This window comes from Hevea brasiliensis, chromosome 7 (assembly GCF_030052815.1).
Source record: "Hevea brasiliensis isolate MT/VB/25A 57/8 chromosome 7, ASM3005281v1, whole genome shotgun sequence".
Classification (NCBI taxonomy): domain Eukaryota; kingdom Viridiplantae; phylum Streptophyta; class Magnoliopsida; order Malpighiales; family Euphorbiaceae; genus Hevea; species Hevea brasiliensis.
In genome coordinates this window covers 105,051,022-105,064,573 of record NC_079499.1, presented here as the reverse complement: position 1 = coordinate 105,064,573, position 13,552 = coordinate 105,051,022, and the positions used below count along the sequence as shown (strand labels likewise).

Sequence of the window (13,552 nt, the reverse complement as noted above, 5' to 3'; positions counted from 1 at the left end):
CAGATCATATTCAAGCTTACTCAAAAAAGGCTGAATATGTGCTCTCTGAAATTAAGTCATAATTAATGTTTTGGTCCTTGTTATTTCAAGGCATAATTATTCGAGTCACTGGAAAAAAAGGGTGTTTTTCGCAAAACAAGTTTTAAGTTAGGATGGTTTTAGCACTTTTGCATTTTTTTAATTTCTATTTATTTAAAAAAAAAGAAAATATTTTTCAGAAAACATCCTTTCCCTACTTTTCTGCTAGTAAACACAGGCGTAGTCCTTTACCTTGAACGCAGAACTCTGGTTTTGAACCCTCAATTGAAAGAGGAGGATGGGTTTTGAAGAGTTTGAACCCATCTATGCTGAACCCAAAGTCGAATGGTCGAGGAGCTCAGATTCGGTTTCGGTTCCATTGCGTCGATTCTTGATGCGGATTTTTGCTCCTGATTACTATAACCTCAAAATTCAAGTAACTGATTATCACTTACACACATTAGAGACCGTTAAATCGGTTTTGCAGCTTGAGGATATGGTCAGTTCTGTTTGATTCTCTTGTTTTGAGTTTAATCCATGTTCTCTCTCTATGCTAATACCCTCTATATTGTTGCTGAGATGATGCAATGAAAACGAAGCAAATTCCTTTTGATTGTGTACATTTCAGCTTTATAGCTTTTTATATTTTATTCCTTTGTCCGAATTTGAGCTTCTGTGTTGCTTTATTGTGACCTTGAAGTCATTGATTTAAACCATAGGAATAACCTCCTCGCAATCCAAGGAGAATGTTGATTACATCCAACCCTCATATCGCCTGTAATGCGGGAAACCTTGCACACTGATAGAAATTTTAACTTTGTATTTGGTTGATTGATTATGCATCCAATGATTTTGTGCTGCAACAGTAGAATACTGCAAAACCCAAAAAAAAAAAAAAAAAAAAAAAAGAAGAAGAAAGATATTTCTTCAGAGAAGTTGTAGCTGCACTTTTTTTTTTTTTGAAAGTTCTTGTCAATTTTCATTTCTGCTTTATTTGGTGTGATAGTTTAAAGGAATGGTTAATCAGTTAATCATGAGAAGGTTTCTGTATTTCTCATATATTGTTTCAGGATTGACATCCTGGCAATATTATTTTTTTTTTCTTAATCCGATATGCAGAGGGATAGCATTGGAATTGGGGGCTCCTGGTCTGACTTTGTTGACTACATTGTAGCCTCTTTTAAATCTGAAGATGTAAAGCTTGTTCTGGAGAAAAATTCAGACCCAGATGGTGATTGATAATCTTTTCTTCTTCCTACCCCTGATGACTCCTTATGTGTTGTATTTTTCCCTGGAAATGATTAGTACTTATTCAATTTTGCTATATCTTGTATTTTTCATGTGCAAGTAATTTCCAAATGAGAACTGTGTGTTAGTCCTATCACATTACTTAAATTGAGGGTTCTGACTTGTAAGTTTTGAAGTCTTAGTCTACTGTATCTGATTTTGAATATTAAATGAGGCTATAGGGTGAGCTAGATGCACTAGCAATTATTACAAACTTTGAACCTTAATTTATTTGTGGCCGTGAATTTTTTTTTTTTTTTTTTAATTTTATCTGTGATGCCTTAAGGTGGTTCTACTTTATATTGATTAGATTCTAATTAAAGGAAGTTTGAATCCTCACTGTGAATTTTGTTATGTAGCCCATAAAATCTTATATGTGGTTTGATTTATAAAATTTATTTTTTCTGGTATCCAGCTGAATGAATACCCAAAATATACATGTCAACATTAGTGAGTCACAATATGACTAAATGGTAGTTGTTAGAAATTTGATGTGGTTGAGCATAGATGAACAAGTCTTAAAGCTTGCTACAAATTTTGGAGGCTTTATTTCAATCCAAATCCTTGTTTTGGTTCGTGGCCCTGGGCTTGGGGATGGCAAAGCGGTACTGCAGAGATTCAATGGTTGATTGTTATAGAATTGGTTTTGGTTTGAAGACTGTTAAGAATTGCAGTTGTGGTCATATCATTGATACAGAAAACTTTTTTTTTTTTTTGTGGAACCTTTATATACTCAGTATGGTCAATCCATGGGGGTTGATATTCAATTATCTTCTGAACTTTAATATTGTTTTCTTGAAGGAATATAAGTATCTGAATTCAGGAATTACAGTAAGAAATATACCAGATTCATGTGTTGTTTGTATTCTGTGTTTTAGGTCCACTACATGCAAAATTAGTTGCTCAGAAATCAAAAGGAATGCCTGTGATTTCCATTTCTCTGACAAAACTTGTGGACTCTGCTGCGAATGATGCTATGGAAAATATGTCCTTTGGGCTCTTCAGGGCTTTTAAATTTGTGCAGAATTTGGTTGTACAAGGTTGTCTTCTATTTTCTGTTTATGAAATTGTTAGCTCTTTTCTTATTCAATGTATGATTTTCTTATTATTAATCTGGCAGTCCTACTTGGAAAAGTATGGTTTCTTATTATTAATGTATTTGTTTATATTCATTAGAGATCTTAGAAATCCAAGTACATTGAGGATTATAAGCTCCAGTGGTTGTGACTGTGTGTAAATCAATGTAACTTTTGTCAACTAACGATAGTCAATTTAGTAAAATTGTATAAGGCTTCTTATTTGTTCTCTAACATCCAACATCAACTTTGTCTTAAATTTAACCTTTTCATTGGTTATCATAAAGCTGGAAAATGCAGAAAACCCTGTTTAGCATTAAACCAACCTTAGCATGCCTTTTAAAGACCTTTAGTGGCTGCTGCCAGCAGACTTCATAAACTATCTTTGGTTGAGGAATTTAGTCTTTTCTCTGTAGCAATGAAGTCTGCGAAATTCAACCTTTACTCTCTTTCTCTTTAGACAGATAAAAACTTATTTTCCTGGAATTAATTGTCAGTTTTTTCTTTGATTGTGTCATCAGAGCAAGGACGCACCTCTCAATTGACAAAAGCAATATCAGTTGAAGAGGTATGCTTGCTCATCACTATTTTCAAACATATTGTATTATTATTTTATTGTTAGGGATGTTTTATGTGTGGAAATGAACCATTGCTATTGGTTTTCTGACTTCAATTTTACATCTGTCTTGGAGCCTTGAGCAACCTCATGTAGTGCGTGTAGCTTTCTGCTTACACTACATCATTTACCTGCTACTGTTAGTGAAGTAGGACAGCTTGCAGACCAGTTGCTGTGAACAAAAATGATCAAAATCCTTGAACAATTCCTATAAACAGTAACTTATGATTAGTACCTGTGAACAGTGCAAACAATACCAATGAACAAATATAGGCATCAAAATGAGGATAGAATTACATAACTGGAGATAAAACTGTAAGAATTCTTATTGATTAACTACGGAAATAACATCATGAACATAGGTATTTATAGAACCAAAACTGATTCTAATCACCAAGACATTGGACTTCAAATTTAATCTTAAATCTCTGGAATTTAGACTCTAAAAGGAAAAATAAAAGGAATAATATTATCCTAAATTAACAAGGAGGGACTCTAAATAGTACTTCAAATTAAAAATAAAGACTCCCGCGGAAATCTGGTTAATTTTTTTTTGCAGTTTATAAATCATGAAGATGCACCTGCTTTCTAGAAAGATAAAATCCTGCAAATTCTGTATGAAGAACATCAAACAAGACTGGTAACGCCTTTTAAGGGGGAATTTTAGTCCATGAAAAAAAAATTAAAAGTTTTGGTTTCTAGGGGTCTTTTTTAATGTCCAAATTTTTTAAATACTAGCTAATAGAATTTTTAACAAAAACACATGACCAGCTAACGGAAAGAAGTTCATGCACTGAATTGATTAAACAAGAAAACTGTACTTGAAGTGTCAGAGTGCCAAATCACAATGTATTTTTTTTGAACTTTGCCCAAGTAAATTTTCTTTTTGGCTTTTCCTCACCCACATCACTAGTAATGTTAGGAATATTTCCCCCCTGTAATAAGAGATAACAGATAAACCTTCTACTTGTTTTAATTATGATCATGCCTTAATGCCAAAAATTGATGGTGCTGTGGTATTTTGATATCTCAAAGTTAGGTTACTTGACTGTACCGGGACATTTCAGTTTTTGTAATTATAGTGAAAATCCTTACTGGTGGTTGCTTTGCTTTTCGCCTCTAGTTCATTGTTTAATTGACAAGTTTTATGGAGTTATGTTGATCATTAATGTCTTGATTTGCCAATATTCAGTAAATAAAGATGTCACAAAATTCTAACTTATAATGGCTAATTGAACTGCTATTAAGCATGTTGGTTTGAAAATGCTTACCCACACCATATTTTGACAAAAAATTTACTTTTTTTGTCAGGAGGATAGTGGAAGTATCCAGAGCCAATTGAAGAAGCGGCAGAAGTTACAAAAAATGAACTCTTTAGATAAGACAGGTGCTTCTGTTTTTCCAAGTAATAATGGCTCACGAGATTCCCCAGGTGTGCATCCTCTTTGCATCTTTCTGATGTTCATATTATATCAATTATGAATTATATACCTTGAGATAATCAGATAATCTGTAAATGAAGTGGACCAAGGTCATGTTTGGTAGAATGAACTGAATGTAATGTGATCAAATGAAAACATTATTGGAATGCTCATTCTAATCCTATGTTTGGTTGCAAAAACAAAATAGTCGAATGATAATTTTCATTCATATATTTAGCTTACTCGATAGTAGTGGCGGTGGTGGTGTTGTTGGTGGCCAGAGGGCAGCAGTGCTGGTGGTGGTCAGGGGCAGACCCCTCAGTTGACCAGGGGGTTCCAAAAAAAAGTATTTAGTAATGTTGCTTGATGGTGGCCCCAATATTCATGAACTTTAGCTTTTTACACGGTAACTATTAAAATTTGTATTATAATATTAATAGAATTCTTTACTTTTGTTGCAATAGATTCCTAAATAATATAGGAACACCAAACACACTTAAACAATTAAACTCCTATAAATAGAGAAAACGAAAAAAAGAAATACATAAAACAAATTAAAAGAAGAAAGTTGAGAATTTTGAAAGAAATTTACAGAAGAAAGTGAAAATAAATTCATTTAGTTATGATAAAAAAAAAAAATTAAAGTTCATTGTTTTCTTTTTTATTCATAATTATTTATTATTTCTTATTCATTTATTTGATAGATAAAAGTTCATGAATCAAGAATATAAATTATATTGGTAAATACTTTCACAATTACAAAGTTGAAAATCATTCACAATCGTGTATTTATTAAATTACTATTACTTTTTAGATTTTTATTTTTTTGTAATTGTTCTGTTTGCTTTTTTAATTTTTTTAAAACAATTTGCTTTTTTGTTTTATTGAAAATATTTTATGTTATGAATGAAATTAAAATTTTTAATTTACATATGAGTAGCATATATTAAAAAGTGAGTAATTTCTTTTGTGAATTTAAACTAATATATTCATAAATTACAACTTATTTGTATAAAAAATTTTATTTATATAAATTTAATTTGATGATTTCACAATTATATAGTTGAAAATCATTCAACATCAAGAGAGTATTTATTAAATTACCATTGCTTTTTAGATATTTATTCATTTATAATTATTTTATTTGCCTTTTTATTTGATTGAAAATATTTTGTTTTATGAATGAAATTAAGATTTTTAATTTATATTTTAATAGCATATACTAAAAAGTGATTAATTTCATTTATCAATTTAAACTAATATATTTACAAATTACAACTTATTTGTATAAATTTAATTTGGCCCCTTCAATTGGGCAAGCTCCACCGTTGGTGGTGGTGGTTGTTGGGCAATGGTGGTGGTGGATGGGTGGCATCTGCAAGAGTAAGGATGGTGATTGTGGTAGCAGTAGAAAAAAAAAAGTGCTAAAAAACTAATGGTATAATCACGAATACACACGTTTTATATGTAATGAGAATAACAGTAACTAAAGTAATGGTGATTACATAATATAATTGGCATTGCATTACATTACAATATAATTTTTTTTTTCTGTGCACCAAACAAAATTAGTAACTCATGTGATGCAATCTTATTACAAGTTTGGCTATGTCCTACCTAACATACCCATGTACATCTCCATTATTCCATTGTGCATGCGAGACTATTTTGCAGATGGAGTGTTTCAAAATCAAAACTGGAAAAGTATACTGGATACCCTTTCAACTGGATTTGGTTTCACATTGAATTAGAAGCTTGCTTCCAAGTTGCAGATTTAAGTGGAATCTAACAGATAATAAGAGAATCAAAGAAAAATATAGGGATTAGGACTGAAAATCATTTCTGGAATCTGGTCACTATGCACATTGTGGAGGGCAATGTTCTTAGAGCTGGACTTGTCTTGCTGGTTGGATCGGGTTAACCAGGAACCAGCTGCTGATCCAGTATTTCTTTTTTCGGTTTAACAACCTCTTTAAGTCCAAGCTGGCCTTGATTGTTGCATATGCATATTTTTTATCTTTTTGTATGTGCTAAAACTGTAACTATTTTGTAAGTTATTTGATCATTTCTAAAGGGGGGGAATAACAGTTTTCTGGCATCTTCTTCAACAGACAAACAATCAGCTCAAGATCCAGTCTCAAAGAAAGTCGCCAATCGTGTTGTGCCCGCATATCGCAGGTACTTAAGAATATTACATTATATGAACCTATGTTTCTCTTATCAATGACTCATAAAATGTTTGTACAGGGCAAAAGTGAGGGGTGCCCTTCTGCAGGATACTGAAGACGACAAAGATAACTAAGCTGACAGTTTATTTCACTGTGTTTTGCAATGAACCGTTCCAGTTTAAAATAGAAATTTTCATATAATACATAATATCAAGAAGAAAGGAGTCTCGACTAAAGAAAATGAAGAGGGAGATGCATCTGGGTTTTTACTTGGGCAATAAAATTGCATCATCAAAGGCTTGTAGTTGTCATGAGGAAATGTAAATCAGGGATTTGTAAATGTATTTGCAATTCGATGTTTGAGGTTAGATATTTGAAGGACAGGTTTTTATAGTTACTTTTAATCACTGATTTATGGAAATGGTGCAATTGATACAAATGTGCATACAGGAGTGGCTGCCAGTGTTTGGGAATTGTGACTTGGCTTTTTTCTTGTTACATTTGGCTGGAAAGGAATAATGTTAGAAACAGATGAAATACCCAAAAAGCAGCTAGAAATGGAAAACAGGAAATAAAAAAGCTGGATGTTTGTCTTCGTTTCCCCAATCGACATGAGAGATATTAAAGAACAATGCATTTATACAGATTGTCTGCTCATGAGGTTTTAGCTGCTGCCTACAAAACTGTTTTCATCCATAGGAAGGTGGATGCCATCAAAATTCTGTTTCCACGGGAGTTTTTCTGAGGAAATTTATCACACGTCTACCAAAATTGATCCTTTTGTTAATTTTTGTTGCTTGTGCCATTTCCTGTGCAAAGCTTCTGGTGGTGCTGTCATGAAAGCAATCTTTGTGCTCAATCAGAAGACGCATCCTCTATGTCTCTTGTTTTTTATTTTCTTGGTGCAGAAGAAAGGCCAGCAGCCCGGGGAGAAACTGCCGAATGATTCAACAAGTTTCAATGAATCAGGATTCTATAATCAATTGCTTTACCAGGAGAAACAAAATGAAAGAATTCGAAAAAAAAGGTGAAATTTAAGAGAATAAAGTACCGGTTTAAGCTACTGTTTCTACTGCCTGTGCTTGTGCTAGTGCTGCTGCTGTTAGTTCTATTGCTTCTTTTACTATCTCCTCCAGCCATCAACTTTTTTATGCTCCACTCCTTATCTGCTTGATTCTCAGATCCCTGAAACGATGGCTTTGGAGAAACTTTGGAACCATTTCCTCCTTTCACTTTCTTCTTCCAACAGAGAGAAGTAGGTACGAACATCTTGATCATGAAATTTTCTTTTTCCATACTTTTACTCCTTGAAATCTGCCCCGACTTATCAGTATTCTTTGGTTTTCTCTTTCTCTGTTTCTTGGTTTGAGTCTCAGCAGTGTTGAAATGAAAACTAGTCCTTTCAGTTGCATTCTCCTTATTCACCTTATTCAGAGTGAGCTGCTCATCAACAATATCCTTCAAAGAGAGCTCGTAACTAGACTCTGGCATGTCATGAATCCTCTCCATGAGCTCCTTCCTAGCTTCTGCAATGGCTTGTGATTGCGAGGTCAATGAAATATTACTGTAACGATGGTTGTGGGGGAGCAAACGGGAGGTTTCATTTCTAACATATCTTGATGTACTTCTTTTCCATAACCCTACTGAATAATCATCCAACTCTTCCTCGAAATGCCCTCGAAACTCCATTTCACCACTGAAATTCTCATAATACCGAGCATCACCACCACCCCAGAAATCGAATTCTTCATCTGCCTGCCTATCATAATTGCTGCTCATTTGATAGTCTGGATTAAAAGAGAAAATCTGGTTGCAGTGATCAAGCATAGCTTTTTAGAGGAGAGGATGCCAAGAAATGTTTAGAGTTCTGAGATCAACATGTCCATAAAAGCAACAATGATAGTCTTTTTTTAGTTGTCATTTTTCTCCCCACGAGTTATGTAGATGGAACTCAAAAGTCATTGCCGTCTCATATGGGATGACAAGTAAATGGTCCAATTTTGCCATTTTTCTCCATGTGTCTTATTCAAATCTTTCTTGGGAAAATTTGCCATGACTCTATTGGCAATAGCCAATAAGTGGACCATCTCAATTTCTAGTGCTTGTAGATTCATGGAGCTCCTTGTGCATTGGTTCTCTTTCTTCACTGTCTTTGCCATCTGGTGTTTCCAAAATAAAATGGCGTTCTAGTCTCCTTTCTCTATCAGAGGCGACTTTTTTTTTTTCTTGAAAATGATTTTCACGATTTGAAAAAAGAAAGATTTGATGAGTTGAATTGAGGGACAGCATCCCCCCACAGAATTCAAAGTATATCCTGCGCTAAGGGTAGAGGAGCAAAGACTTTGAAGATGCGTGGAGGGTTGGTCTTTTAGAATTTGACGTTGACTGTGGACAGTGCGTGTAGGTAATTTATATGAATTAGTATATTTTAATAAAATTATTATAATTTTATTAAATGAGGTGTCCTGTCACTGAACCATTGAATATACATGTGTATATATATTTGAGAAAAAAAAAAAACTTTAAAAGATAATTGCATGCTTTACCTATAAATTAGGGATTAATAATTTTAATATATAAATTATTTTTATTTTTAATTTTAATATATAAAAAGAAAATAATATTTTAACTTTATTATTAATTACTCTTATTTTATTTTTATTAATTTTTATAAGATTAAACTTTTTATTTCATAATTTTTTTAATGAAAAAAATTTCTCATGAGAATTTAAGTGAAATTTATATATGATAAGAGTGGTAAAATGTGTTAAATAGAATTTAGAGTTTGAATGTATAATATATTATAGAATTTATATTGTTATTTGTTTAAAATAATTATTGAACACTAAAGTAAAAATATGAAAGTAATTTTTAAAAAATTGAAAATTAATATAAAAATCATACTAATAATGCTTTGGAAGGTAATAATAGTTGTATAAAAAATTATAATTTAATAAAAAATAATTAGTAGTTAACATATTAATTTTTTTTTTATAGAAAATATCACGTATGAATATTAAAAAAAAAAAAATTCAAATGGTAACATCAAATAAAATGAAATGAAAGCCTTTTAAACTGAAAGGTTAAAAATTCAAATCTTGACTGTTTCAATTAAATTTCAATTTGAGCTAAGGTAAATGCTTCAAAATATAATGAGTTTGAGTTTTATTATTATTATTATTATTATTATTATTATTATTATGGACCCAGACATAGTGTCTTTTTTATTTTTTTTAATAAAAATATTATTTTAGATACCATTAAAAAAGTAAATTAAAAAAAATATTTTATTATTTTAATATTTTTATAATTAAATTTTATTAAATTTAATTTTAAATTATTTTTTAATATTTTTTAATTAATATATTTAAAAAAAATAATTTTTTTAATAATAATTTTAACACTAATATCAACAAGATCCTTCATCAGTTTGAAATTTTAGTTTGAGCAGTTATGCTAAGTTGGATTGAAAAAGAGCACAGTACATAGAATCCACCCATTTGGTATTGAGACCAAATTAACATACAACCTAAGGGATCCTTACTTTTACAAAGAAAACAAAAAATAATTCTCTATACTTTATTAGAGGTGAAAATAAGTTCAAAATTTTAAGTAAAATAAATTTTTATACTTTCTAATTAAAGATTAAATAAATCTTCATTTAATAAAAATATTATTTTTATTTTAAATTTTAAAAATTATTTATTATTTTAAATTAAAATAAAATTAAAAAATTAAAAAAAAAATAAAAATTATTTAACATTAAAATTATTATTTTAATATTTTATTATTTAAAAAATAATATTTTAATTTTTTTTCCAAATTAAAAAATTCTGTCCTCATTTATTTCAAAACTTGATTTTAAACTTATTTTACCTTTGTACAAGGACTTGTTTAATTTTTTTTATCTACCAGAGCTGTGGATATAAGTGATATATTTAATCATTCTTTATCAATAGATTTTAAAAATTATACCTAAAAATCTAAGGGTGTAACGGATGAAAATAAAAAATCAAGGGTATAATAAATCAAATAAAAGATGAAAGATTTTTTTTTTTTTTTCTAAGAGAGAATTTATGTATTCTGTCAATTGTGAGGAATCACATAGCAGAACTATCATATCAGAGGATGTCATGTGTGCAGACACAGAATTTGGTAATCTTCAACTACCTATCTGTTCAATGGGCACTCAATTTCCATCGCAGTAATGATCTTCACGAGACTGAGACGTCCACAATTCAAAGCAGCAATACATGGTGAAAATGTGACTTTTGTAGATAATTTCTGCGACTTTAGAAGAATACTTGAAGCTTGTCTAGAATATCCCACACTACCAAGAAGGCCTTCAGATTGGAAGTCAAACATGTGAAACAGATGCGAGGTTGGTACGACTTCAAAATATCATTCTGAGCTAGGATTTAGAAGCTATGCTGATTACTGAAATCTGGTGACTGAGAATTTCTGATTGCACTCTAGATGTGTTAGTTTGAGATGGTCGTCGAAGGTGATGCCAGCAGAAACTTCAATCAACATATCTCACACCGGCTCCATATTTATCATCTTGTTAATTTTCTTCACTGAAGCTATGGATTTAGTTCACAAAGTAAGCAGCTTGAACTCGGGGGCTGAGAATATGCTCTATTCCCTCTCTTTTCAGACTTGTAATTTTAATGGAACACCAACTCAATGACCTCATGACACATCACCAACTTCAGCAAGAAAATAAGAATCCGAGGTGCAGGGTTGATATCCAGCTTCCTTCATGTGACCGACCAGCTGAGAAATCACTTCATTTATCTCCTCTATCTGATGATGGACCCTGGCTCTGGCCACAAATTCATGTATTGAATTTCCCACCTCAATCCAACTTTGAGCTGCCTCTTTCCTCAATCCTCTCTCCTCCATGACCCTTCTCACTATATGGGCATCAATCCATCTATCAGCTGCAACATAAATATTTGATAACATGGTATATCTTGCAGCATTTGTTGGTTCCAACTCAAACAAAACTTCTGCTGCACACCTAGCAAGATCCAAGTTCCCATGGACCCGACAAGCCCCCAAAAGTGCGCCCCACATCCCAACATGATCTGATCCATTAGGTGCTGACTCAATTAATTCCATTGCCTCCTTCAGCCTATTTTTCCTCCCTAACAAATCAATCAATACTGAATAGTGCTCTGATTTTGGGTATACACCATAATCCTTCTCCATCATATCAAGATTCTTGAGTCCTTCATGAACTAAACCTGTGTGACTACAAGCGAATAACACCCCAAGAAATGTGACATGATTGGGCATTGTGTTTGCTTCTATCATCTTCCTAAATGTGTGGAGTGATTCCTCTGCATGCCCATTTTGAGCAAGCCCTGTTATCAATGAGTTCCAAGACACAATATCCTTTTCTGGCATCCTGTCAAACAATGTCTTGGATGATTTCATCTCTCCACACTTGCAATACATGTCAATTAATGCATTGAGTATGTATATGTTAAAAAAATCACTTCTACTGCTTCTTCTAATGATGTGTCCATGGATCTGTTTGCCTTTTTCAATAAGAGCAAGATCTGCACAAGCACTTAAAACAGTGACAAAGGTAAAAGCATTAGGCTGGATACCCTCTTCAAGCATTCGTCCAAAAAGTTCCAAAACTTTATAGCTGTGCCCATTTTGTGCAAAACCAGCTATCAAACTAGTCCAAGAAACTGTGTTCTTAACTGGCATTTCCATGAAAATCTGAAAAGCATCATCCATACTAGACGCCCGAGCATATGCTCCAACCATTGAAGTCCATGACACGACATCCCTTTCAAGCATTTGAGTAAATATACAATAAGATGTTTCGGGTTTACCACATTTCCCATAAGCATCAATCAAAGCATTGTAAACTATCCTGTTTAACTCCAAACCAATAAGTATTGCTGCTCCATGCACTTGACGCAACAATCCTAACACACCTAAAGAAGCACAAGAACCAACTACACTTACCACCGTAAACTCGTCTAAACATAAACAAGTACAATCCTTTTGCATTCTTTTAAAGACATTTATCGATTCTGAATAAAACCCATGATGAAACAATCCTGAAATCAATGAATTATAGCCAACAATATTTGGTTCAGGGATTTTATCAAATAATTGGCGGGCTTTCTCGAACAAACCCACTTGCGAGTAAGCAGTAATCAAAGTATTCCAAGAACGATTGTTCTTAATAGGGATGTCACCGAAAGCTTTCTGGGCACTTTCGATTTCATTGCACTTGGAGTACATATCTATCAAACGGTTGGAGAAAAAGGGAATAATGGTGAGTGCTGTTTTGATGAGATAAGAGTGAACGGCCGTGCCAATCTTGAGGTTTCTGGTTGTGATACATATGGAAATGAGGGATGTAATCTTATCACCAGAACTAACTATGTCCATAGGAATCATGAAGGTGGGGTTGATAATTGCATGGAGGATTAACAAGAGACATTACTCTCTTTATAGTTTTCTATGGCTGCTCTTGTTCAACACCAACCAATCTGGCCTTTTCCAGCCAGATGAAAAGTGGCCCAGTTGAGCTTCACCATTGGCCCGAGATGAACAAACCGCTCGTTGAAGTTGAAGAAAATTTAACCCTTTCTCATACCGCTTTTGAAACTTAACAGTTTGCCTTAACTATTTATTTTTAATTTTTAATTTTTAATTTAAAATATAATTTTTAATTTATAAATTTATTTAAAAATAAATAATTAACTATTTAATAAAATTATTTAAAATTAACTATTAAATAATTTAAATATTTAATTAAAAAATATTTAAAAATAATTTAATTTATAAACATGACCAAAAAGTAAATATCACTTAATATTATAGTTGTTAAAATGAAAATAGTATTTATATTTTAAAAATTATTATGATAGTATAGTTTTTTATTTAATTAAAATATAATTTTAATATAAGTGAATAAATTATAAGTAAGAGATA

General features: G+C 32.0%; 2 protein-coding genes across 3 annotated transcripts; one reads left to right on the top strand and one right to left on the bottom strand.

The window, feature by feature from the left end:
• The first annotated feature begins 207 nt into the window (after nucleotides 1-207).
• On the top strand, nucleotides 208-7,025 carry LOC110644294 (uncharacterized). 2 transcript variants are annotated; one of them, XM_021796994.2, is made up of 7 exons: nucleotides 208-517; nucleotides 1,138-1,249; nucleotides 2,184-2,345; nucleotides 2,903-2,949; nucleotides 4,309-4,429; nucleotides 6,530-6,596; nucleotides 6,666-7,025. In XM_021796994.2, exons 1-7 carry the CDS (start codon nucleotides 317-319, stop codon nucleotides 6,718-6,720), a joined length of 765 nt encoding a protein of 254 aa, XP_021652686.2. In that variant the 5' UTR covers nucleotides 208-316; the 3' UTR covers nucleotides 6,721-7,025. The 2 variants fall into 2 exon arrangements, with proteins under 2 accessions (XP_021652686.2, XP_058006436.1); XM_058150453.1 differs by having other exon boundaries at nucleotides 373-517; nucleotides 1,089-1,249.
• Nucleotides 7,026-7,158: 133 nt separating this feature from the next.
• On the bottom strand, nucleotides 7,159-13,227 carry LOC110644292 (pentatricopeptide repeat-containing protein At2g21090). The gene is made up of 2 exons (XM_058149501.1): nucleotides 11,284-13,227; nucleotides 7,159-8,415 (listed from the first exon to the last, which is right to left on the bottom strand). Exons 1-2 carry the CDS (start codon nucleotides 13,013-13,015, stop codon nucleotides 7,544-7,546), a joined length of 2,604 nt encoding a protein of 867 aa, XP_058005484.1. The 5' UTR covers nucleotides 13,016-13,227; the 3' UTR covers nucleotides 7,159-7,543.
• Nucleotides 13,228-13,552: the final 325 nt, after the last annotated feature.

Bases quoted from the DNA above. Each gene is read 5' to 3' on its own strand.
- LOC110644294 (XM_021796994.2), top strand. From the start codon at position 317: ATGGGTTTTGAAGAGTTTGAACCCATCTATGCTGAACCCAAAGTCGAA. The intron at 2,950-4,308 runs GTATGCTTGCTC...TTTTTTTGTCAG, and splicing joins AAGCAATATCAGTTGAAGAG to GAGGATAGTGGAAGTATCCA. The intron at 6,597-6,665 runs GTACTTAAGAAT...ATGTTTGTACAG, and splicing joins GTTGTGCCCGCATATCGCAG to GGCAAAAGTGAGGGGTGCCC.
- LOC110644292 (XM_058149501.1), bottom strand. From the start codon at position 13,015: ATGATTCCTATGGACATAGTTAGTTCTGGTGATAAGATTACATCCCTC. The intron at 8,416-11,283 runs CATGAGGTCATT...TCCTCTAAAAAG, and splicing joins TGCTGAAGTTGGTGATGTGT to CTATGCTTGATCACTGCAAC.